Source organism: Brassica napus, chromosome C6, assembly GCF_020379485.1.
Source record: "Brassica napus cultivar Da-Ae chromosome C6, Da-Ae, whole genome shotgun sequence".
In the NCBI taxonomy this organism is placed as follows: Eukaryota; Viridiplantae; Streptophyta; class Magnoliopsida; order Brassicales; family Brassicaceae; genus Brassica; species Brassica napus.
Genome location: NC_063449.1, coordinates 30835998 through 30858342, shown reverse-complemented (window position 1 = coordinate 30858342; position 22345 = coordinate 30835998). Strand labels below are relative to the sequence as shown.

Below are 22345 nucleotides of genomic sequence, written 5' to 3'. Positions count from 1 at the left end.
CTGGTTTGCTCGAAGTATGAAATTGAAACAAATATTTAGGGTTGGACAAATAAATCGAACCCGAAAATCCAAACCGAATCCGATCCGATAAAATGAATCTGAACCCGACGTAAATACCGAATGGATCTTGTTTTATGATATTTCGGGTTATTGGTATTATCCGAACCGAACCCGAACCTAAATGGATACCCGATAGAACCCGAAAGATTTCAAAATTCCAAAAAGAACTTGTACGAAACATGATCTCAATTCCTAATATGTATATAAGATACATTAAGATATTATTGAACATCTAAAATAATTATCTATTACATGAAGATTGATGGTTGAAAGATTGATGGTTGAAGGTGGCGGTTGAAGCTTGAAGTTTTTAGATTTTGGTTTTGTTTTCATTGAATAATGTTTCTTATTTCATGAGAACTTGGTTTTCGTTTTATGCTCTAATTTATTTGGTTTTCCTTTTATCAATAACTGTGTTTACCTTTCGTTTGATTTTGAATGAGCATGTTTGATGTTTTTTTCTTATTTTTGAATTGATTTTACTTATGTTTTGATTACAAAATAGATATAAATCAAATAGTTTTAAACCGAAGAACCGATTGGGACTCGAATCCGAAAGTACAATGGGTCCCAAACCGGTCATGAGCCAAATTTTCATATAACCCGAATGAGACTGATTTTGATAGACCCGAAAAACCAAGATCCGATTGGACAAAACCGAAACCCGATTGGGGTCCGAATGCCCCTGCCTACAAATATTTCCGCTTTTTGATTTTGTAGAACATAAATAGTAGTAGAAACAAACAAGACAATAATAGAAATATAAATAGGTTGTAAATTTTCTTGTCACCCACTTGCAATTAAATCATAAAAAGATCTTTACATGATTAATATAAACAGTAATATGTAAAACGTTTCAAGAGGTGGGGCACTCTATGTAAAACGTATTGCATTATTGAGAGTCTGAAGATTAAAGAGTGGCACTATATAGAGATTTAGCTCCTAAAGCATATTCGTTTAAAGCAAAGCAGTTTTAAATCCCAAGGGGAGAGAGAGAGAGTGATTGATCGGAGATGCCGAAGCTAGTTGAGAAAACGGGAAGCCGACCACCGTGGGTTGGATTGGCAGCCGCCATATGGGTTCAGATGGCGGCGGGAAACGCTTCAACTTTCCCGCTTTACTCCGCCGCTCTCAAATCGGTTTTAGGGTTCAACCAGCAACAGGTCACCATCTTGGGCGTCGCTGGTGAACTGGGAGGGAACATGGGTCTGCTTCCAGGATACACAAGTAACATGCTTCCTCCATGGGCCATGCTTCTCATCGGTATCTCTTCTTGTTTCCTCGGTTACGGCGTTCTCTGGCTCTCCCTCGGCCAAATCGTTCACGACTTGCCTTTCTGGTTGGTAAGAAGCAGATCCATGTTACATAAAGTAAATTGGAGCACCTTCCAGCGACACATTGAACTTATCATCCCATATTTTTTATAGGCTATACATAAACATTGATTATCCAATTATAAGAAAAAAATCTTAAAAGACTAGGCAGGATTGCTTGCTAGTTGACTTGTACTTAGTAATTGTATTCATTTTGAAATATCAAATACATGAAGTCATCAAGTCAACAAATTTTTATAACGTCCCTACCCGCCCACAGCTAATGGGACACCCACGCCCGTTCTCTCGGCCCGTGGGCCCATTCCATCTGACGGTCGGTCCGTTAATTTTTCCAAGACTCGAAGTTATTGTTTACTGACACTGCAATCACCGCCAAATCAATTCTCTTAAACCTTTACTAGGCTAAAATAGTGTGGTTAACACTAAAATAGTCATATAGGTTGAAGATACTCTTAGTAAATGTTTATAGCTTCTAAATTCTTATTGAGGCTTTATAAGTTAGCAAAAGTGTAGATCTTTTGATCAGTGAACTCAGAAGTTAGTATCTATGTTTGTTTGACAGCTGTTCATAGCTCTGGTTATAGCCACCAATAGCTGCTCATGGTTCATGACAACATCTTTAGTGACCAATATGAGGAACTTTCCTATGAGCCGAGGCCCATTGGCGGGACTTCTCAAAGCCTTAATTGGGATCAGTGGTGCAGCATACGCTGTCTTGTTCAGCATGTTGCTTCACCATTCTGCTTCTAATTTGCTTCTGTTTCTCACGGTTGGTATTCCGGTTTTGTGTTTCGCTTCCATGTATTTCATCCGTCCCTGTGTTCCTGCCACCGGTGAAGACCCTTCCGAGCCCGTGTATTTTGCTTTTCTGCTCGGCACTAGTATCCTTCTCGCTGCTTATCTTGTTGTAACGACTGTAGTTAGTGAGGTGTATTCACTGCCAAGCGCACTTAGATACGTTCTTGTGGCTGTCATGGTCTTATTCTTGTTCTCGCCTCTTGCGATCCCCATCAAGATGACACTGTTCCGTTCAAATGTCAAGAGCTCTTCAGACAATCTAGCCAAAGAGGAAGGTGAGTCAACCCAGGAGGAACCACTGCTGATATCTTCTACCTCGGATTCAAACCTCGGGTCTCTCTTAAAAGGAGATGATGTTTCGGATATGGACATACTTTTGGCTGAAGGGGAAAGTGGGATACTTAAGAAGAAGAAGAGAAAGCCTAGGAGAGGTGAGGATTTCAAGGTTGGCCAAGTCTTCGTCAAAGCGGATTTTTGGCTGCTTTGGTTTGCTTATTTACTCGGTATGGGCTCAGGCGTTATGGTCTCAAACAACTTGGCACAAATCGGATTTGCTTATGGTATCAAGGATACTACAATACTCGTCTGCATCTTTAGCTTCTTCAACTTCACAGGCCGTCTCGCTTCAGGTGCCTTATCTGAGCACTTTGTAAAGTAAGAATCTCTCTCTCATCTCATATATGATCACTCAAAAGTCAAAACAATCTCTCTGTTTCTTCCTCAGAAAGAACATTTTCTTGTGGTAGATCCAGAAATAATTTCTACAGGTCTCATAATTAATTTAATTATTTAAAATTAAAATCTTTTTAAAAAATAGTATATATCAAAATATTAGTTTTAGCATATCTTAATTTTAAGAAGAAAAACATAATATATAAAAGTTTATGAATAATGTAAAAAGGGTCAGATTTATTATAAAAATCTAGGTTAAATTGAGGTTTTAGAAGTTTAGTTAAAAAAAAGACAAAAAAAATAACTAAATTGAACTGTTATTATTGTAAATGTGTTGGTCAAAACTACTGTAAGTGAAGAAAAGTCAAAAGAATATATGACATTTGAAAGATCAATCTCAGTCTCAGGTTTAGGGGTGTCAGAAAGAAGGACTTAAGCCAATTGTGTCGTTATTACTGTACTTTAGCTTACAAATAGATTATCTAGCATTTAACGTGGGTCTGCCTCTGCATTTCTCCTTTTTACCTCTCTCAGGTCAAGAATGCTTCCAAGAACACTATGGATGGGAGCTTCGCAGCTGGTTATGGTGTTCACATTCCTCCTCTTTGCCATGGCCATCGACCACACCATTTACGTGGCGACTGCTCTTGCCGGGATAGGCATGGGGTTTCAGCTTTTGTCAATCGCCACCATCTCGGAGCTATTTGGTCTTAGACATTTTGGGGTAAACTTCAACGTCATACTCTTGGCTAACCCGATCGGTGCCAGCCTTTTCTCGGCCCTTCTTGCCGGATACATCTACGACAAGGAAGCGGAGAAGCAAGGGAATCCTACCTGTATTGGTCCGGATTGCTTCAGAGTAACGTTCTTGGTTCTAGCCGGAGTTTGTGGCCTTGGAACTCTGCTTACTGTTATATTGACTGTGAGAATTCGCCCTGTCTATCAAGCTCTATATGCGTCTGGCTCATTCAAGTTGCAGCCGCAATCAGCTGGTCATTGATACTTCCAGGGCAAGTGAGAGACGAAAGATGATATCAAAGAAATAAAATGATATGTCTACTATGCATTGTATTGTATCGTGCAACATATTTTTTGGGTGGGTGGGTGTATTCTAAGATTTGTAAATTTGTTTTTATTCATATATATGGAAACTGTTTCTCAACCGGCCAAAAACCGGTAGGAAGAACCTTTTGTCATAATCATGTTGAAATGTTGTTTGTATCTGTTTGATGTTTGTCTGTGTTGTTGATCGCCACTGTTGACAGATACACATTAAACACAGTTTGCTGGATTTGACTCTCTCTTGTCATGAATCAAGTCTTGCCTAAAAGATATAGACGCTGCACCACCAATCTTCAACCACAAGCAACTCCAGCTTTTGAGTCTTAGCAAGTGGTTTCAATCCAACGTATGTGATTCCAAAACATGTCGATAGTTTCTACGGGTTTTTACACAGTGAAAGAAGGTAATTAATTGCAATATTTGGAAGAGTAAAATATTGGGATAAAAATATATGTCAATATATTTTCTATACTAGGTAATAACCCGCGACTTTCGTTATTTTTAAGAAAAAAACATTAAATCTGTTTAATCTGGATATCAGGTCGGTTTTAAGTTTTTTTTTTTTGGTTTTTAATCTTTTAAAATATAACTATTATTTTAAATTAATATTCATTTTAGTTTATTCGGTTAAAATGTTTGATTTTTTGGTTTTTTCCGGTAAAAACCAAAAATTAATAGTATTTGTTTATTTTCATATTATAAATTTTTAGATAGTCATCATGTCAAACCAATAGTTTCGTATTATAGTTTCTAAACAGATAATAGTTTAAGAAAAAGAAAAAAAAATTATTAACACAAATCATTTCACTACAATTTGGTCGGTAGTGAAAGAAGCATTAAGAAAAAATATTTCAACTTTCAGAAAAATTAGATATTTCAGGGAGAAATTACATGTTTACCACTTTCATGCTACCAATTTTTGTTTATACCACCAGGTCCACCACTAAAGGGACATTTTCAAAAATATATTCTTCATTAAGTGGCAAAAGACTCTAATGCATATGTTCTTTATATATATAATAAATAAATATTTAAATAAATAAAAATCTAAAAATATAAAAAATATTTTTTTAATTTTTTTTCTGAATTATACTATTTCGAAATTCAAACCCTAAACCCTAAAACTCAACTCTAAACCCTAAACCATCAATCCTAAACCCTATTTTTTTTTAAATACGAACCCTAAACCTTAAACCATCAATCCTAAACCCTATTTTTTTTTTGAAATAAACCCTAAACCATGAAACATCAACTCTAATCTCTAAACCCCGAAACATCAACTCTAAACCCTAAACCCTAAACCTTCAACTATAAACCCTGAAACATCAACTCTAAACCCTAAACCTTAAACCTTCAACTCTAAACCCTAAACCCTAAACTTCAATTCTAAACCCTAAACCATCAACACTAAACCCTAAACTATCAACAATAAACCCTAAACCCTAAAAAGTAAACTCTAAACCCTAATTAAGCCTAAACCCTAAAACATCAACTCTAAACCCTAAACCCTAAACCTTCAACTCTAAACCTAAACCCTAAATCCTAAACCCTAAACCCTAAACCTTAAAACCCTAGAGTTGATGTTTTACGGTTTAGATTTGAAGATTTAGGGTTTAGGGTTTACGTTTAGGATTTAGAGTTGATGTTTTAAGGTTTAGATTTGAAGGTTTAGGGTTTAGGGTTCGAATTTCAGAAAATTATAAGGTTTAGGGTTTAGGGTTTATGTTTAGGGTTTAGAGTTGATGTTTTAGGGTTTTGATTTGAAGGTTTAGGGTTTAGGGTTTAGAGTTGATGTTTCAAGGTTTAGGGTTTAGAGTTGATGTTTCATGGTTTAGGGTTTAGAGTTGATGATTTAGGGTTTAAAGTTGATGTTTTAAGTTTAGATTTAGGGTTTAGGGTTTCATGGTTTAGGGTTTAGAGTTGATGATTTAGGGTTTAAAGTTGATGTTTTAAGTTTAGATTTAGGGTTTAGGGTTTCAAGGTTTAGGGTTTAGAGTTGATGTTTCATGGTTTAGGGTTTAGAGTTGATGATTTTGGGTTTAAAGTTGATGTTTTAAGTTTAGAGTTAGGGTTTAGGGTTTACGTTTAGGGTTTAGAGTTGATGTTTTATGGTTTAGATTTGAAGTTTTAGGGTTTAGGGTTTAGGGTTTAGAGTTGATGTTTCGGGGTTTAGGGTTTAGAGTTGATGTTTCATGGTTTAGGGTTTAGAGTTGATGATTTAGGGTTTAGAGTTGATGTTTTAAATTTAGAGTTGTTGTTTTAAATTTAGATTAGTTAACCATATGTTTTTTTTGTCAAAGGTAATCAAAAGTTTATAAATGTCTTTTACCCTTTATTAAAGATGAAGGTAAAAGTGGTTAGTGTAAACATTAAAACTGGTACTTTGAAAAAATGATATTTTTGGCAATTTTGCATATTTCAGTTGTGGTGAATATTTAGTTACAAAGTGCTCACATCAAGGTGCACATGTATGTATATGTAAAAAGTATATAAAAATAGTTGACAAATATATAAAGATATTGTTAATTAATATTAAATGATATTTTTGTTCAAAATAATATTAGTCATTAGTCATTTTTTACATATAAAGAAAATAAATTGTATCCGTAAATAGGGGTGGGCACATATCGAATATCTGGGTATTTGGAAACATTCGTGTTGATTAGATCTTTAGCCACCTAGATATTCAGTAACTCGGATATCCGAAATGTTTTGGAATTTTAAAGAATATCCGATTTGATCCCTAAATAAAATAAAATTTTAAAAATAATTGAAAATTTTAGTAATAACATTTTATCACAAAAATAAAACATTATTTAATTTTTTTAATTCTAGTACCTAATATAATAAATTTAATTCATAAAAATATTGTAAAAGTGCTATAAAGTATAATATATATAACATATATATATAATTATTTACATATATGTATATATATATGCATATAACAGATCGAATTAGATATATGTTCCTAAAAATATTGGTATTTGTGATTTGTTTTTTTTTTTATATTGTATTTTAGTATTTGATTTGTTTCGTAGAGTTACAGATATCCAGATTTTTTGGTTCAAATCAAAAATGATAACGAATCGAATCAAAATTTATGAATATTTTGCTCAACTTTATCCGTAAACAATAAAAATAATATATATATAGTTTGGTTTTTGATTCGTTATCTATTTTTATTCGAACCGAAAAATCCAGAGTTTTATTGGAACCATGTATGTAAGTTTTATATTAAAAAAACGCAAAGTACATAGTGTGAACACATTTATGAATATAGTGTGAACGCATTAGCATACTTATTATCAAATTATTGTGAAGCTGCCACGTGTCTATTATAGTGTGAATGCATTTATTACAATGCTTCTCTTTTAATATATAAGGGATACAACACTTAAAATTCCTTCCTTATCGGAATATGAAACTTTGCAGTATATATGTTTTGCCAAGTAGTCTGTTAATAATACAAGGGAAGATACAAAATTTCATGGTATCATCGGTACAACGCATATATCCACATAGTACTGAATTGTTTATGTGTTAACTAGAGCTCTTCTTTTCAAGTTAGGTGTTCGAAATTTCATATCACCTACTTAAAGGAGGGTTTTGGAATCAAGGTATATGTTATATATTCTGGTTACTAAGCTCTTCTCTTTTTTTTTAATTATACAGGGTTATTTTGGTCTCACAAAAATGATACAGACTAGTCACATATTACCACTTGTCGATCTCTTGTCCTTGGCGATGTCGAAATGTTAATTTCCCAGAATTTGGCTTTTATCCTCAAGTTAATCACTACCATACCATAAGCCCTGGTTAAAAACTCTTCTCTGAAGAGGGAAGTTTGTTGTATATATGTTTTGACATGTACTCTGTCAGTAACACATACGAATATATAAGATTTCATAGAATAATTTTATTAGATGAAAACAAAATATATCCACAAAGTACTAAGTTGTTGATGTGTTTACTAAAAGCTCTTCTACGGTCTAACATTTGAGATGCTTCTATCCAAGTTAGGTGTTCTAAATTTCATACCACTTACTCGAGGGAGGGTATATTGGAATCAAGATATATGTCAATATATTTTCTGTAAATGACACTTAAAAATATTAGACAAGTTGGAAAGGACTCTAAACAATATATAAGATAGATGGATTAATCCACTTAACACCAATTGATTTTAAATTGAAAGCTCATCTAGTTTAATTTGGTATCAAAGCCTGATCCACGCAGTCCAATCCGATCCATATCGATCTGGTCTAAAGTTGGTCCATCAATCTGACCCAAAGTTGGCCCATCGATCATTACCCGAACATTACGAGATTGACTCTTAAAGAATCACCATCTCGATGGAGCGTATTAGACACAAAGTGTTTCATATCGGTAGTTGGAAGGGACCTTAGGTTGGAAGCCCATTTTAACTTTTAACTCTTTTCTTATCGGAATAGGAAACTCTATTGTATATATGTTTTGCCCTGTAGTCTGTCAATAACACGAACGAATATACACGATTTCATAGAATAATGTTATTAAATGAAAACAAAATATACTGAATACTATTAAGATGTTTAGTTGTGACTTTGGTAATGACAAATAGATTTACAAAAGCTTTCTGTGCGAAGTGAACACAGGTATGTTAACCCCACCAGATGATGGGTGCGATCAACGTAGTATTCACGTTGGACCAATACGGTCCGTTCTTGGGTAGTATTGCTGAATGCACCTTCGTCCGAGAGACCTTCAGAGTCGTAAACACTAAGAGCTGCACTGGACTCAACATCACTAGCCAGTGGATCTACGCAGGCCTAGTATCACTCACTGGTGCAGTCATCTTCTCACTCATCTATTGGTTGATTTTCGTTAGAGAAAGACGTCACCGATCTCACACTAACACTACAAGAAAACAGCGGTATTCTGACGCACATTCCGATGGAAAATGAAATCCTCGGAATTTCCCTCGGAATTTCCTCGGAATATACCGACGGAATTCCGAGGAAACATCAATCCGTCGGAATATTCCAAGGAAATTCCGACGAACTAGTGATCGATCGATGCGTTTTTGGACATATACCCATCGATCGATCACATTGTTACGCTTTGGTCCATCTTAGTGATCGATCGATGCGTTTTTGGACATAAATCCATCGATCGATCCGTTTACAAAAAAACATTCGAGATTTTCACTAGTTCCTCGGAATTTCCTCGGAATATTCCGAGGAAATTCCGAGGAACACTTGATATCCTCGATCGATCGATGGGATAATCTCATCGATCAATCACATTGTTACGCTTTGGTCCATCTTAGTGATCGATCGATGCGTTTTTGGACATATATCCATCGATCGATCCGTTTATAAAAAAATATTCGAGATTTTGAAACCCCAAACACTAGTTCCTCGGAATTTCCTCGGAATATTCCGAGGAAATTCCGAGGAACACATGATATCCTCGATCAATCGATGGGATAATCTCATCGATCGATCACATTGTTACGCTTTGGTCCATCTTAGTGATCGATCGATGCGTTTTTGGACATATATCCATCGATCGATCCGTTTAAAAAAAAATTGACTTTTTGAAACCCCAAACACTAGTTCCTCGGAATTTCCTCGGAATATTTCGACGGAATTCCGAGGAAGAAAAGGGTTTCCTCGGAATTCCCTCGGAATATTCTGAAGAAATTCCGAGGAAATAGGGTTTTTAAACCGAAAACAACGTTTTTGCGGTTTGAATAACACCTATATAACACTTATTAAGTGTCTTACGTTCATTATGAAGTCAAAAATTTGTTCTTTATCCTATAATAAACACTTTTCCGATTGTATGAACGAAATCCCCACAACATAAGAGAAACACTTATACACTTTAATGAACGGTAAAGGGAATACTTACAATTCGTTTTGAAATTTGTTATTTCATGATTTATGCTCATCTATACAAAGAATCCTCAATGGTATGCATTACAATTGTATAAGAAATGAAATACGGCAAAAAAAATTGATGTTTTGAAACCCCAAACACTAGTTCCTCGGTATTTCCTCGGAATATTCCGAAGAAATTCCGAGGAACAATATAAATTAATAGAAATACATGCACAGGATATTCTTTTTCCTCGAATTAATGAAAATATTCCGAGGAAATTCCGACGGATATTTAAGTGGCCGTCGGAATTTCCTCGGAATATTTTCATTTAACCGGGCAAACAAGCCGCCAAATATTTCGGGAAAATTGAAATTGAAAATACTGAGGGAATTCCGACAGAAAATATCCGTCGGACCCAAGGTTTTATAAACTCGAACGCATCTTCTTCCCCATTTCTCTCTTCTTCCTCTCCGGCGATCTCTCTCTCCTTCCGGCGTTCTCCACCTTCTCTCGCGACGATCTCTCCGGCGAATCCTTTCCATTCCCTTACAAATCATGTAAGGACCCTATCCCACTCTCTTAGGTCCTATTTGTTAGGTTTTTAAGTAGATTTGATGATTTTAGAAGGTTTTTGATAGATTTTTGTTAGGGTGATTGGGTAGGATTGTGATTTGTTGTGTAATAGGTTTAGAATTGTGATTTGGTTGTGTTGAATTGATTTAGAACTTTTTTTATAAATTGTTCATTATTTTTGTATTTACAAAACGTTTTTTCTATATAAATTCGATTTTACAAAACGTTTTTTGTATATAAATTCGATTTTTGGATTTATAAAAGATGATTTCATATTTTAAAATTAATTTTGTATTTATAAAATATTATTTTTTTATTTATAAACACTATTTTATTATTTTTTGTATTTATAAAAAGATGATTTCATATCTATAAAAATATTTATATTTATAAAACTAATTTTGTATTTATAAAACATTTTTTGATTTATAAACACTATTTTATTATTTTTTGTATTTATAAAAACTATTTTTTATTTATAAAAAGATGGTTTCATATTTACTAAAACTAATTTTGTATTTATAAAACATTTTTTTTTATTTATAAAAACTATTTTATTATTTTTTGTATTTTAAATATGTTTTCTATTTCAATTTTAATTTTATATTTTCGAATTTCAATTTAAAAAAATAAATTTATAATTTTTTTTTAATTTTGGAAATATTCCGAGGAAGTTTATCCCTCGGAATATTCCGACGACATCTTCCTCGGAATATTCCGAGGAATTTCCGACGAACTTGTGGTCCTCGGAAATTCCGAGGAAATAGAGTTTCCTCGGAATTCCGTCGGAAATTTCCGAGGGATTTCCGAGGAAAGATGAATTTCCGAGGACTTTTTTCGTCGGTATGTCGTCGGAATAGCATTATTCCGACGACATACCGACGATTTTTTCCCTCAGTATGCCGCTGTTTTCTTGTAGTGTAAGAAGTCTATGATCCAGGTGAATAGGTTTTAATTTCTTGTGAATTATATGGTCGAGATGAATAGGTTTAGTTATTGCAATTCATTGAGTGAGGCAGTGAGCAAGCATTTATGTTCTATTTTTATTTTTAATACGTTAATGATATGCTCTAAATAAATAATTATGTTTAGAAATGAATTCGTCTTAAACACTCTTATACTGCTCTTTAGTAATCAGGGTTGTTCTTGTATATCTGGGATCATACATATATCAACCACACAGGTTGACATTCTATGGTCGAGAGATGGGTAGGTTTGTTATAAAGAAACCATTCAATGATTTTGAGACTGAAATGAATGTCATCGTCTGGCGTCAAATTAAATGTTATTAGTAACTACGAGTAACAAACAGGTCCCACCTTAAATGATACTAGGACAAATGTGAAATTACTTAAATTAGTTCGAGGCCGGTGCAGTGCAGAGTCCTCGTGTGTTTGTCATTTAAAAATAGGTAAGATTTTTGCGTATCATCTTTATTTGTCTGTTTTTGACTCGATACATTGTTTTCGTTTCTGTTTATTAAGAAAACCAAAAAAAAGTTCTATGTGAATCCTCCTAGGAGGTATCCTATATTCCTATCTAATAGTATAATACTATACGCTATATATTAAATTATAACAAATGGTTAGATTATTAAAGTAATTAAGAAACGAGGTCGTCAAGACCAAAGCCAATAAAAATTTCAATCGGCGAGCAGGACCGGTCCTGGACAAAGCCTAACGAAACATTGGCCTTAGGCCTCCAAAATTTTTTGAAAAAATTACATAGAAAAAAGCCCCCAAAAATTTTTTTTTAGGCCTCCAAATTTACCAAAAAAATATTTTAGCTGGAACTTTTTAAAAACCGCCTACAGCCCCCTAAATCTCGGGGCCGGCCCTGCCGCTGAGTTACCGTCGCCGGCTAGTTCTGTGCTCTACTTCAGAACCTCTGCGTCTTCTCTAAGCTCAGTTGTTTCAACCATGGAGACGACCATTGAAGCTTCGACGACACGAGTTGATGCAAACAAACCACCTAGCTCTGGCACCGTTGTTATGTCAAATCTGATGAAAAACAAGCTACGACTCCAGATCCTAGATGGCCCTACCTCAATCGATGGTCATCAAACCCGCTTCACGAAGCTTCAGCACCGGCTGCGCTGAAGCTCGTTCCACCGCATCCTCTGACTGGTCCTATGGTTCAAACAGAGTCCAGTACTTCTCTGACTGAAAATGGTGAGAATGAGGGTCCGCTGGATGATTTGAAGACAGTCGCCCCTCTCAGCGACAGTGGTGCTCCACCAACATCTTCAACCGTTCCACCTTCTGTGACTCACGACCAGGAATCATCTCTGGTTGCTGCCGCTCATGGCTCCTCTTCCGTCTCTGACATCCATAACTCCTCCCTCGTCACTGCAGTCCACGACTCTCTCGCCACTGCCATCCACGACTCTCTCGTTACTGTCATCCACGACTCTCTCGTCGCTGCCGTCCACGAGTCTCTCGTCGTTGCCGTCGATGAGGTCATTGTAGACAAAGCTCCACCACCAGCAAGCTCTGACTTAATTGGTGTAGATGACAAGGATGAGCTTAATGAAGATGAGAATATTGCACAAAAAATACTTTTTTCAGTCTTTGGGTGTGTGGTCCAAGCCTCTTCACTTCACTTCTCCTCCACCACAGTTAGGAGTCTCTGAGGCAGTTCAATGTCAGATAGATTCCTTCTGACCGACGATCGGTGAGGCTATTGTAAATGGTCCCAAGACCAAGAAAGGACATAGGTTGTTTCCTGAACAAGAAAAGCTGCATCTACCGGTAAAAATAATTCCGCCTCCAGCTATTAAGGAAGATGATAGTCTTTGATTCCCATGGGCTGCACGCATGAACCAGTCTTCTAGAAACCTTTTTCGTGCTACTGAACCAACTTATCGTCCGGACGGTGCACCTCAAGTGACAATTCCCGCAAAGTTTCTTAGATTAGGACCGGAGAACAAGGAAGAATATGTTGTTGGACAGTTTCATAGGTGTTCAAATCCGCTTGGGGGTCTTATCCATGCAGTTCTGAATAGGTTATGGGGTCGGGAATGTAAGATTTCCTGCCGAAAGTTAGGAGACTCGTCATGTTTATTCCATATTCCTCATGAAAAGTACTCGTAAATGGGTTATTCAAAGAGGCGTGTGGCATGTTGATGATTGTCTACTCTTTGTGGCTCCTTGGAATCATGTTGACTCATTTAAAACACCCGAGATATCTACCGTGCCGGTGTGGGTAACGCTTAAGAATATTCCAGATTCTTGTTTTTCTAGACTAGGAATCAGCCACATAGCATCGGGTTTGGGAGAGCATATGCTTGCACACAAGCCCCGTTTAGATCCAATCAATATGGGGGAAGCAAAAATACTAATTGAGGTGGAGTTAGATAAACCATTCCCGAAGCTCATTGCACTTCATGACAAGCAAGGTAATATCTTTTTCGTAGAAGTTGAGTACTCTTGGATTTCTAGTGCTTGTGAAAGGTGTTGAGCACTTGGACACAAGGAGAAGAGGTGCTTATTACCACCTCAGTCACAAGATTATGCTCCTATTACAAAAGAGCATCATGTCACAAATGAAGAGATCCCAATGGTGGACATTGTTAAGTTGTTGCAAAATTCATCCGCATCTGGTGTAGATCATCCGAGCCAAATTCACACTCACCCATTGCCCAGCAAACACATGAGACTTTCAAAAAGCCATTGGTCACTCTTTCTCCTAAGTATGCATTTGCTAGTCCGGTTACACATTCGCATGAGGTACACTCGGACCCTTGCTCACAGATTAATCACACTTTTCCCTTGTTAGCAGCGGAGAAAGCTGTGCCAGTTCAGTCACATATTATGGAAAGCATTCCATCACATTCTATCATTTTGGAAGACTCTGAGACTTCTAAAATTGAGCAACCAATTGATTCTCGTTCTTCTCTCACTCTTGATCATCACAACCTCCATATGGAGGATACTCCGTTTGTATATGGGAAAGGTAATGGTTTTGATATGGTTGGAGATTCTTCTAGTTACACAATAACTAGAGGTGGAAGGACTATAAAACCAACACAAAAGGTTCAAGATATGAGGTGGACAAGAGCTAGTGGAAGAGGTAAAAAAGGTCATCGTGGTCGAGGGAATCAAAATCACTAGTTAATGTTTTTAACTATCTTGTTTTCTAAGATTCAAATGTGAATCTTTATCTAGGGTCTCTATACCCTTTGATTTGTGTCAAACTTTATCAAACTTATGAGTGAACGTAGTTTCTTGCACTTGAAAGCTTTTTTACAAAAAAAAAAAAAAAAGACCAAAGCCAATAGCAATGAACTCACGTGTTCACGCACAAAACCTTCGCATGACAACAAATTATTCCGTTTTGCTTTATGTGTATTTTGTAAAGCTTTATGTGTATTATAATAAAATAAAGTTCTAAAAGGAAAATATCCAAAACGTGTTTTTTTAAGAGCTTTTTTTTTTTTTTCATCTATTATTATTATTGGTAGAATAGCCATATCTCATGAAAAGATAAGATGACAATATTATAAAAAAAAAGACACGCTCTTATATTAGGAAAATTGGCTATTTCATGAATTATGTTTTTTTCTTGGTTATACAGAATAATTTCCCTTCTTTTTTTTATCAAATTCAATAAGTTTTTTTTTCTTTTTTTGAACACATCAAATTCAATAAGTCAGAAATAAAAATATCGACTTGTTATGCTCAAAGTTTTGAATTAAAAAAAAGATTTCCCCTTTTAGTTTTTGATTTTGTAGAACATAAGTAGTAAGACAAAAATAATACTCCCTACGTTTCGTAATAGTTGATGTTTTAGAAGATGTTTGTTGTTTCAAAATGGATGAAGTTTTGATATATTTATATTATTTTTAATTTTATTGAAAACTGTGTAACCAATTAGATTTTGCAGTTTTTTTTTTAATTGGTCGAATGATTTCTAAATTATACACCTTTCATTTCAGATTACTTGTCGTTTTAGACTTCGGCACACAGAAAACATTTAATATTATATATTACTAGATAAAAACATTATTACCAATACACTTAACCACGTTCTAACCAATTAAAATATCAAATCATTAAATTTTGCATTGAAATTATAAAACGACACTTATTTTAAAACAAAAGTTTTATACTACAACGACAAGTAATCTGAAACTGAAAGAGTAATTGTAAAGTTACTTTTAGGGAAAAAAAATAGATTTTTTGATCTTCGTGTACTCGGAGAAGAGGGAGAGAAGAGAGCAATGTTGAAGTATACTCCCTCTGTTCCTTAATATTACATATTTTAGGAAAAAAATTTGTTTTAAAAAGATCAATTTTTTACATTTTCAAGACATGTTTTATTAACTAATTGCAAATTTCAAAAAACTTAATTGCATTTACTGAATTGTTATTAGTTTAAAATTATGAAACAAATATAAATACAAAAAAATATGCAAATTTAATATGTTTTATTAAAATGTGTGAAAAATATATAATATGCAACATTAAAAAAAAAACAGAGGGAGTACAAAGTATGTAATTTTTCTCGTCAACTGCTTGCAATTAATTATAAAAAGATTTCTAAAACATGATTAGTTTCAAAAAGTAATGTAAAAACGTCTCAAGATTCACGCTTTTGTAATAAAATAAGAACTCGTATAAAACGTATATGCATTAAATATGTAAACACATTATTAATATAAAGACTGAAGATTAAAGAGTGGCCTTATATTGATTTAGCTCCTCTGTGCTTTTAAACCAAACCAGTTTTGAATCCCAAGGGGAGAGAGTGTGATAGATCGGAGAGATGCCGAAGCTGGTCGAGAAAACGGGAAGCCGACCACCGTGGGTGGGACTAGCAGCCGCCGTATGGGTTCAGATGTCGGCGGGAAACGCTTCAACTTTCCCTCTTTACTCCGCCGCTCTCAAATTGGTTCTAGGGTTTAACCAACAACAGGTCACGCTCCTCGGCGTGGCCTGTGATCTGGGGGAGAACATGGGTCTCCTCCCAGGGTACGCAAGTAACAAGCTCGCTCCGTGGGCGATGCTTCTCATCGGCGTCTCCTCTTGTTTCCTCGGTTACGGCGTCCTCTGGCTCTCCGTCAGCCAAATCGTTAATGGCTTGCCTTTCTGGTTGGTGAGAATCAGATCCATTTTACATCAAGTTTAGATCTTTTGATCAGTGAACTCATAAAGTTAGTATCTTTGTGTGTTTGTTTGACAGCTGTTCATAGCTCTCGTTATATCAATATTAGTAACATAAAGTGTAGATCTTTTGATCAGTGAACTCACAAAGTTAGTATCGTTGTTTGTTTGACAGCTGTTCATAGCTCTCGTTATATCAATATTAGTAACATAAAGTGTAGATCTTTTGACCAGTGAACTCACAAAGTTAGTATCGTTGTTTGTTTGACAGCTGTTCATAGCTCTGGTTATAGCCACCAATAGCTGCTCATGGTTCAGCACAGCGTCTCTTGTGACCAACATGAGGAACTTTCCTATGAGCCGAGGCTCTGTGGCGGGACTTCTCAAAGGCTTAACTGGGATCAGTGGTGCAGCGTTCACCGTCTTGTTCAGCGTCTTGCTTCACCATTCTGCTTCGGATTTGCTTCTCTTTCTCACCGTTGGTATTCCGGTTTTGTGTTTAGCTGTCATGTACTTCGTCCGTCCCTGTATACCGGCCACCGGCGAAGACCCTTCCGAGCCCGTGTATTTGGCTTTTCTCCTCGGAACAAGTATCCTTCTCGCTGCTTACCTTGTTGTGACGACTGTACTTAGTGAGGTTTATTCACTGCCAAGCGTGCTTAGATACGTTCTTGTGGCTATCATGGTGCTGTGCTTGTTCTCGCCTCTTGCGGTTCCCATCAAGATGACGCTGTTCCGTTCAAATGCTCAAAGATCTTTACCGGGTTCTTCAGACAATTTGGCTAAAGAGGAAGGTGAGTCAAACCAGGGGGAACCACTGCTGATAACTTCTACCTCAGATCCAAACCTAGGGGCTCTCTTCGAAGAAGATGATATGGAGATACTTCTTGCTGAAGGAGAAGGTGCTGTTAAGAAGAAGAGGAAGCCTAGGAGAGGCGAGGATTTCAAGATTGGCCAAGTCTTTGTCAAGGCTGATTTCTGGCTGCTTTGGTTTGTCTATTTCCTAGGCATGGGTTCAGGTGTAACGGTCTCGAACAACTTGGCACAGATCGGGTATGCTTTTGGCATTAAGGATACTACTATACTGCTCTGCCTCTTTAGCTTCTTCAACTTCATAGGCCGTCTCGCTTCGGGTGCCATATCTGAGCACTTTGTCAAGTAAGAATCTCTTTCACCTAACACCCAATGGCCTTGGGCATTTTGGATATCGGTTTGGTTCGGGTAGTTTCTCTAGGGGTTTAGAAGATCCAATTAGTATTTTAACTATTTTTCGGTTCGATTCGGTTCAGATTTGGTTTGTTCAGATATTAATTTTAATATCCAGAAAATACTGATACCTTATTGTTCGGTTATACTATTTACCCGAAATAACCAAAAAAATTGGATTATATTGGATAAAGTATCAGATATTTTGGGGTAGTCGGATTTGTTTGATGATTTGTATTTTTTGGATACTTACGGATACTTCTAATAGATTTTTAAATTATGTATATATATGTATATAAAACTATATATTCGGTACATGTTTAGTTCTCTGTTCCAGTTCAGTTCGGTTATCTCGGATTCTCATTCATTTCGGTTATTTCGGATATAGAAATATAGAAACTGTTGAAGTATTAAAGGGTTTCGGTCGGGATTCAATTATTTCGGTTCGGATTTTCGGTTCCGTTTTTCTTTGCAAAGGCCTACCCAAAACAACCACTGTTTTTGTTTCTGAAAAAACGTGTCACATGATACTCTTTTGTTGCTTCTCAGGTCAAGAACGCTTCCAAGAACACTGTGGATGGGAGCTGCGCAGCTGGTTATGGTGTTCACATTCCTCCTCTTCTACATGGCCATCGACCACACCATCTACGTGGCGACTGCTCTTATCGGGATAGGCATGGGGTTTCAGTTCTTATCAATCGCCACCATATCGGAGCTCTTTGGTCTTAGACATTTTGGGATCAACTACAACGTCATACTCTTGGGTAACCCGATAGGAGCCACCATATTCTCGGCCCTTCTTGCAGGATACATCTACGACAAGGAAGCGGAGAAGCAAGGGAATCCTACCTGCGTTGGTCCTGATTGCTTCAGAGAAACGTTCTTGGTTCTAGCCGGAGTTTGTGGCCTTGGAACTCTGCTTACTGTTATATTGACTGTGAGAATCCGCCCAGTTTATCAAGCTCTCTATGCGTCTGGCTCATTTAGGTTACAGCCGCAGTCAGGTGGTCATTGATATTTCTAAGGAAAGTGAGAGAGACGAAAGATGATATTAAGAGAAATAAACTCATAGATATGCTATTATCTACTTTGCATTGTATTGTATCTTGCGGCATATTCTTTTTGTGGGTGGGGTGTATTCTAAGATTTGTAAACTTTATAATTATTTAGCTGTAAACTGTGGCCAAAAAACGGTAGGAAGAACCTTTTGTAACGGCTTATTGATCAGGTTGTAATGTTATTTGTATCTGTTTGATGTTTTGTATTATTGCTGTTGATCGTCATTTTTTAACAAATACAAAGAAACAACAGAGGATTGTTAACTCGAATACTAACTTGTCAAGAGTCAAGACAGGTTACTAAACCAGTCCAAAATCAAATGTCATATGGCAAGAAACGGATCGATCAATTGTTGAGAAATCAATAATTAAAAGATTAAACACTCTAAAGACAAATCTTGTAATCAGAAACGAGTCATGTAGTAGAAATGAGAGAGAGAAATAACAGAGTTTCCTCTGTTTGGTCTTTTTCTCAAAAGCAAAAGATGATATGATTCTAAACAAGACCTAATTAAATATTCTAAATCTAATCATACAAACACACACACACTCGGAAACAAGAAAGCTGAACAAGTACATGTGTTGGTGGTGGAAGAACCCTAAAAGTCACCATCTACCTGATTCAGTATCATCATCAAACTTCAAGTAGGTTTCAGATTTTGAAACATTGAATCCCACTTAATCTCTTCTTCCACGTCACAATCTTTCTCCTCTTTCAAACCGTAATCCAAAACCGTTGAACTCGAGAAGCTTTCAAACCTACACGGAGTCCCATTCGTCAGCATAAGTCTCTCTTCCTTACCCAATCCTCCTCCATTCCCATTGCTCGGCGTCACGGATCTCTTCTTCCTCTTCATCAAAGCGCCTTTCCACCTCCCGTTCCCGCTGCTTCTCGGCACAACCACCAGAGCCCGAGACGACTCCTCGCGTCGGATCCACGCCCTAACGTACTCGGAGAAGCACTTCCCTGTCTTCCTAATCGCGATCAGGACTCTCGAAATCGAACGAGCGGTGAGCGGAGACGCTTTCTTGTCCCTCCGAGCGAGCTTGAGGATCTCGAGGCGGTGTTTGGCGATGGAGATTCCCATGCTCTGGAGAAACTCGTGGTTGAAGTAAGCGATGTCTTCGAATTCGAGCTCGTTGTGGGAGAAGGAGAGGCCGTACTCGTAGATGAGCGAATCTTCGAGATTCGTTCTTGATAGCCATGAGAACCAATCCATTGTCATGTTATTGAAGAAGAAGAAGAATGAAGTTTTTGTTGGTGAGAGTGTGGTTTGGGGAAGGTAAAGTCGTTCGAGGGGGTGTGTATATAAAAGGGAGAGACGGTTGGGGTTCTTTTTTTGACTTTTTAAAAAGTAGCGGGGCTTACTTGGGAAGGTGGATAAACGATGGACTAAACTGGACCAAAGTGAAATTAGAAAGGGTCAAAGTTCAGCAAAAAATAAACAAGTTCACACATCTTTGCCGTTGTGAGTATTAGGCATGCGCATTTCAGGTATTTCGGGCAGTTCGGATAGGGTTCTAGAGGATCCACTTGCTACTTGACCTATTTTCGATTCGGTTCGGTTCGAATAGTTTCGGATTCTGTTCAGTTCAGATAGTAAATGTAGAAACCGGAAAATACCCGGAAAAAATTTGGTTCTCATTTGGATCCGGTTCGGGTTCGAATAGTTCGGGTAGTTCGGATAATTTGGATAAAATATATGTTATTTAGGGTAAAATATCAAATAATTAGGATGATTTAGATAAAAAAAATTTGGATATTTCGGATTACTTTGATATTTCGGATAAAACTATCCGGACAGTTTCGGATACTTTCGGGTAGTTCGGATACTTTATAATAATTTAGTTATCCTCAACTATTTTCAGATACTTTTAATAGAATTTTAAATTAAAAATATATAATTAGCTATGTTATATCTATTCGGATACCTGTTCGGTTCTCGGTTCGGCTCCGGTTTGGTTTGGTTATTTCAGATATAAAAATATAAGAATCGTTCGGTATTTGAGGATATTGGTCCGGTTCCGGTTTTGGGTATTTCGGTTCGGTTCTTCGATTCCTGTTATTTTGTCCAGACCCAGTGAGTATATGTGTGCGTTAACACATGGAGATGACTGTGTGTGTGGGTGTGTCCATTAATCACGGTGTGTGAAAATGGAGCATATGCTGCTTTTGCTATCTTGCTTTTTGGATCACTCTCTTTGTGAATATTTTGCTATTCTTCCATTTATAAATTTGCTGCTTTAAATGCCCTTAACCAGAATATATATAATATAGAAATTTGCTTTGGATTGGAACATATTTTCGTTTAGATCTAAAAAAAGAAAGGATAATAAGAGCGGCAGATGCTCAATTCTATAAGGAAATGCAATGAAGACTACCGTGACACTATAATTATTAAGAAAAAAAGTTTTGATGGCCATATGGGATTATAGTATTATAGATTATCTTCGTTTACTAAGCTAAATAAAAAGTTAATAGCTTCTGTTTAAGTTGAATAGATGTTTGATGACATAAATAAAAAATGAAGGTGGATTGTTTAACTAAATACTTAGTATTACTAGGTGCATAGTCTCCGCGCAAGCGCGGAGTCGGCTACATTATAGGTGTATTGTATAGTTTTGTTTACGGGATTTTATTGTTTTTTTGTCTATAATGTGATTGATGAGACTTTGGATATTACATAGGTTGATGAGTTTGATATAAGAATGAACGACGAAGTCATATGTTGATATTTTTATATCTTATATGTTCAAAGTTGAGGGTGATGGAACTTGTTAGTGTTTACTTAGGTAGTTGTTTGTATATAAATCAAATAGTGAATGGAAAAAGATAATAAATTTGGATTTAAAATGTTAGGGTTTCAAAATAATTGGACCTTGAATCTGTGGTTTAGTCTAATATTGAAAAAAACTGTTAGGACTTCAACTCCTTTTTTTCTCTATGTCGGGAATGTGGGCACTAATTTCCCGATTCATGTAGGTAAAATTGTTTCTTAGTTTGTGAGATTGAAAAGCGTAGATTGATTTTAAGCATGATTGATGAGAGGTTTACTTGCATCAGCTTCGTCTGCCGTGGGTGTTGAGTTTCGTCGGCGCCAGATGTTAGACATGCAAGAGAGAAGATCTGAATATGTTAATTTCGTGTTTTGTTTTTTCTTCTCTCGTGTTTTGTGGGTTCCACTCTTTGCTCAGGCTGTACAAAAGATGAAGTCTGGCTAGACTGTCTCACTTCTCTGAAGTATTCCCTTGATTAACCTCCCACCAACATCTATCTTCTGATTCTGTCTTGAAGTCGAGGAGCTTCCAGAAAAATTAGCTTCCATCTGCTGTTCCGCTTGGAATAGAGAGTTCTGAAATGCCGCATAAAAAACATATTGGCAAATAACTAATGATTGTCAACAACTATCACTATACTAAATAGAAAATAAATCAAGGTTTTTTGTTCTGCACAAACTAAAATCTTACAACAGGGTTGTCACGGTCTTTTTTCAGGAGCAAGATCTTTTTCTTCCCGGAAACCATAGTCAATGCAATTCTTGGGAGAAAGCTATCCATGACAGAGGCTAAAGTTGCGTAGATGAAAAAATAGATCAGAAACACAATAGAT

At 36.4% G+C, this 22345-nt stretch overlaps 3 protein-coding genes across 3 annotated transcripts; 2 read left to right on the top strand and 1 right to left on the bottom strand.

The window, feature by feature from the left end:
- The first annotated feature begins 817 nt into the window (after positions 1-817).
- Positions 818-4085, top strand: LOC106406030 (protein NUCLEAR FUSION DEFECTIVE 4). The gene is made up of 3 exons (XM_013846613.3): positions 818-1403; positions 1957-2846; positions 3399-4085. Exons 1-3 carry the CDS (start codon positions 1074-1076, stop codon positions 3862-3864), a joined length of 1686 nt encoding a protein of 561 aa, XP_013702067.1. The 5' UTR covers positions 818-1073; the 3' UTR covers positions 3865-4085.
- Positions 4086-16024: 11939 nt separating this feature from the next.
- LOC106406179 (protein NUCLEAR FUSION DEFECTIVE 4) lies at positions 16025-18944 on the top strand. The gene is made up of 3 exons (XM_013846792.3): positions 16025-16463; positions 16743-17629; positions 18227-18944. Exons 1-3 carry the CDS (start codon positions 16134-16136, stop codon positions 18690-18692), a joined length of 1683 nt encoding a protein of 560 aa, XP_013702246.1. The 5' UTR covers positions 16025-16133; the 3' UTR covers positions 18693-18944.
- A 220-nt stretch (positions 18945-19164) lies between these two features.
- Positions 19165-20220, bottom strand: BNAC06G19230D. Its single transcript, XM_013845412.3, has one exon. It carries the CDS (start codon positions 19959-19961, stop codon positions 19377-19379), a length of 585 nt encoding a protein of 194 aa, XP_013700866.1. The 5' UTR covers positions 19962-20220; the 3' UTR covers positions 19165-19376.
- Positions 20221-22345: the final 2125 nt, after the last annotated feature.

Bases quoted from the DNA above. Each gene is read 5' to 3' on its own strand.
- BNAC06G19230D (XM_013845412.3), bottom strand. From the start codon at position 19,961: ATGACAATGGATTGGTTCTCATGGCTATCAAGAACGAATCTCGAAGAT.
- LOC106406179 (XM_013846792.3), top strand. From the start codon at position 16,134: ATGCCGAAGCTGGTCGAGAAAACGGGAAGCCGACCACCGTGGGTGGGA. The intron at 16,464-16,742 runs GTGAGAATCAGA...TTTGTTTGACAG, and splicing joins ATGGCTTGCCTTTCTGGTTG to CTGTTCATAGCTCTGGTTAT. The intron at 17,630-18,226 runs GTAAGAATCTCT...GTTGCTTCTCAG, and splicing joins ATATCTGAGCACTTTGTCAA to GTCAAGAACGCTTCCAAGAA.
- LOC106406030 (XM_013846613.3), top strand. From the start codon at position 1,074: ATGCCGAAGCTAGTTGAGAAAACGGGAAGCCGACCACCGTGGGTTGGA. The intron at 1,404-1,956 runs GTAAGAAGCAGA...TTTGTTTGACAG, and splicing joins ACGACTTGCCTTTCTGGTTG to CTGTTCATAGCTCTGGTTAT. The intron at 2,847-3,398 runs GTAAGAATCTCT...TACCTCTCTCAG, and splicing joins TTATCTGAGCACTTTGTAAA to GTCAAGAATGCTTCCAAGAA.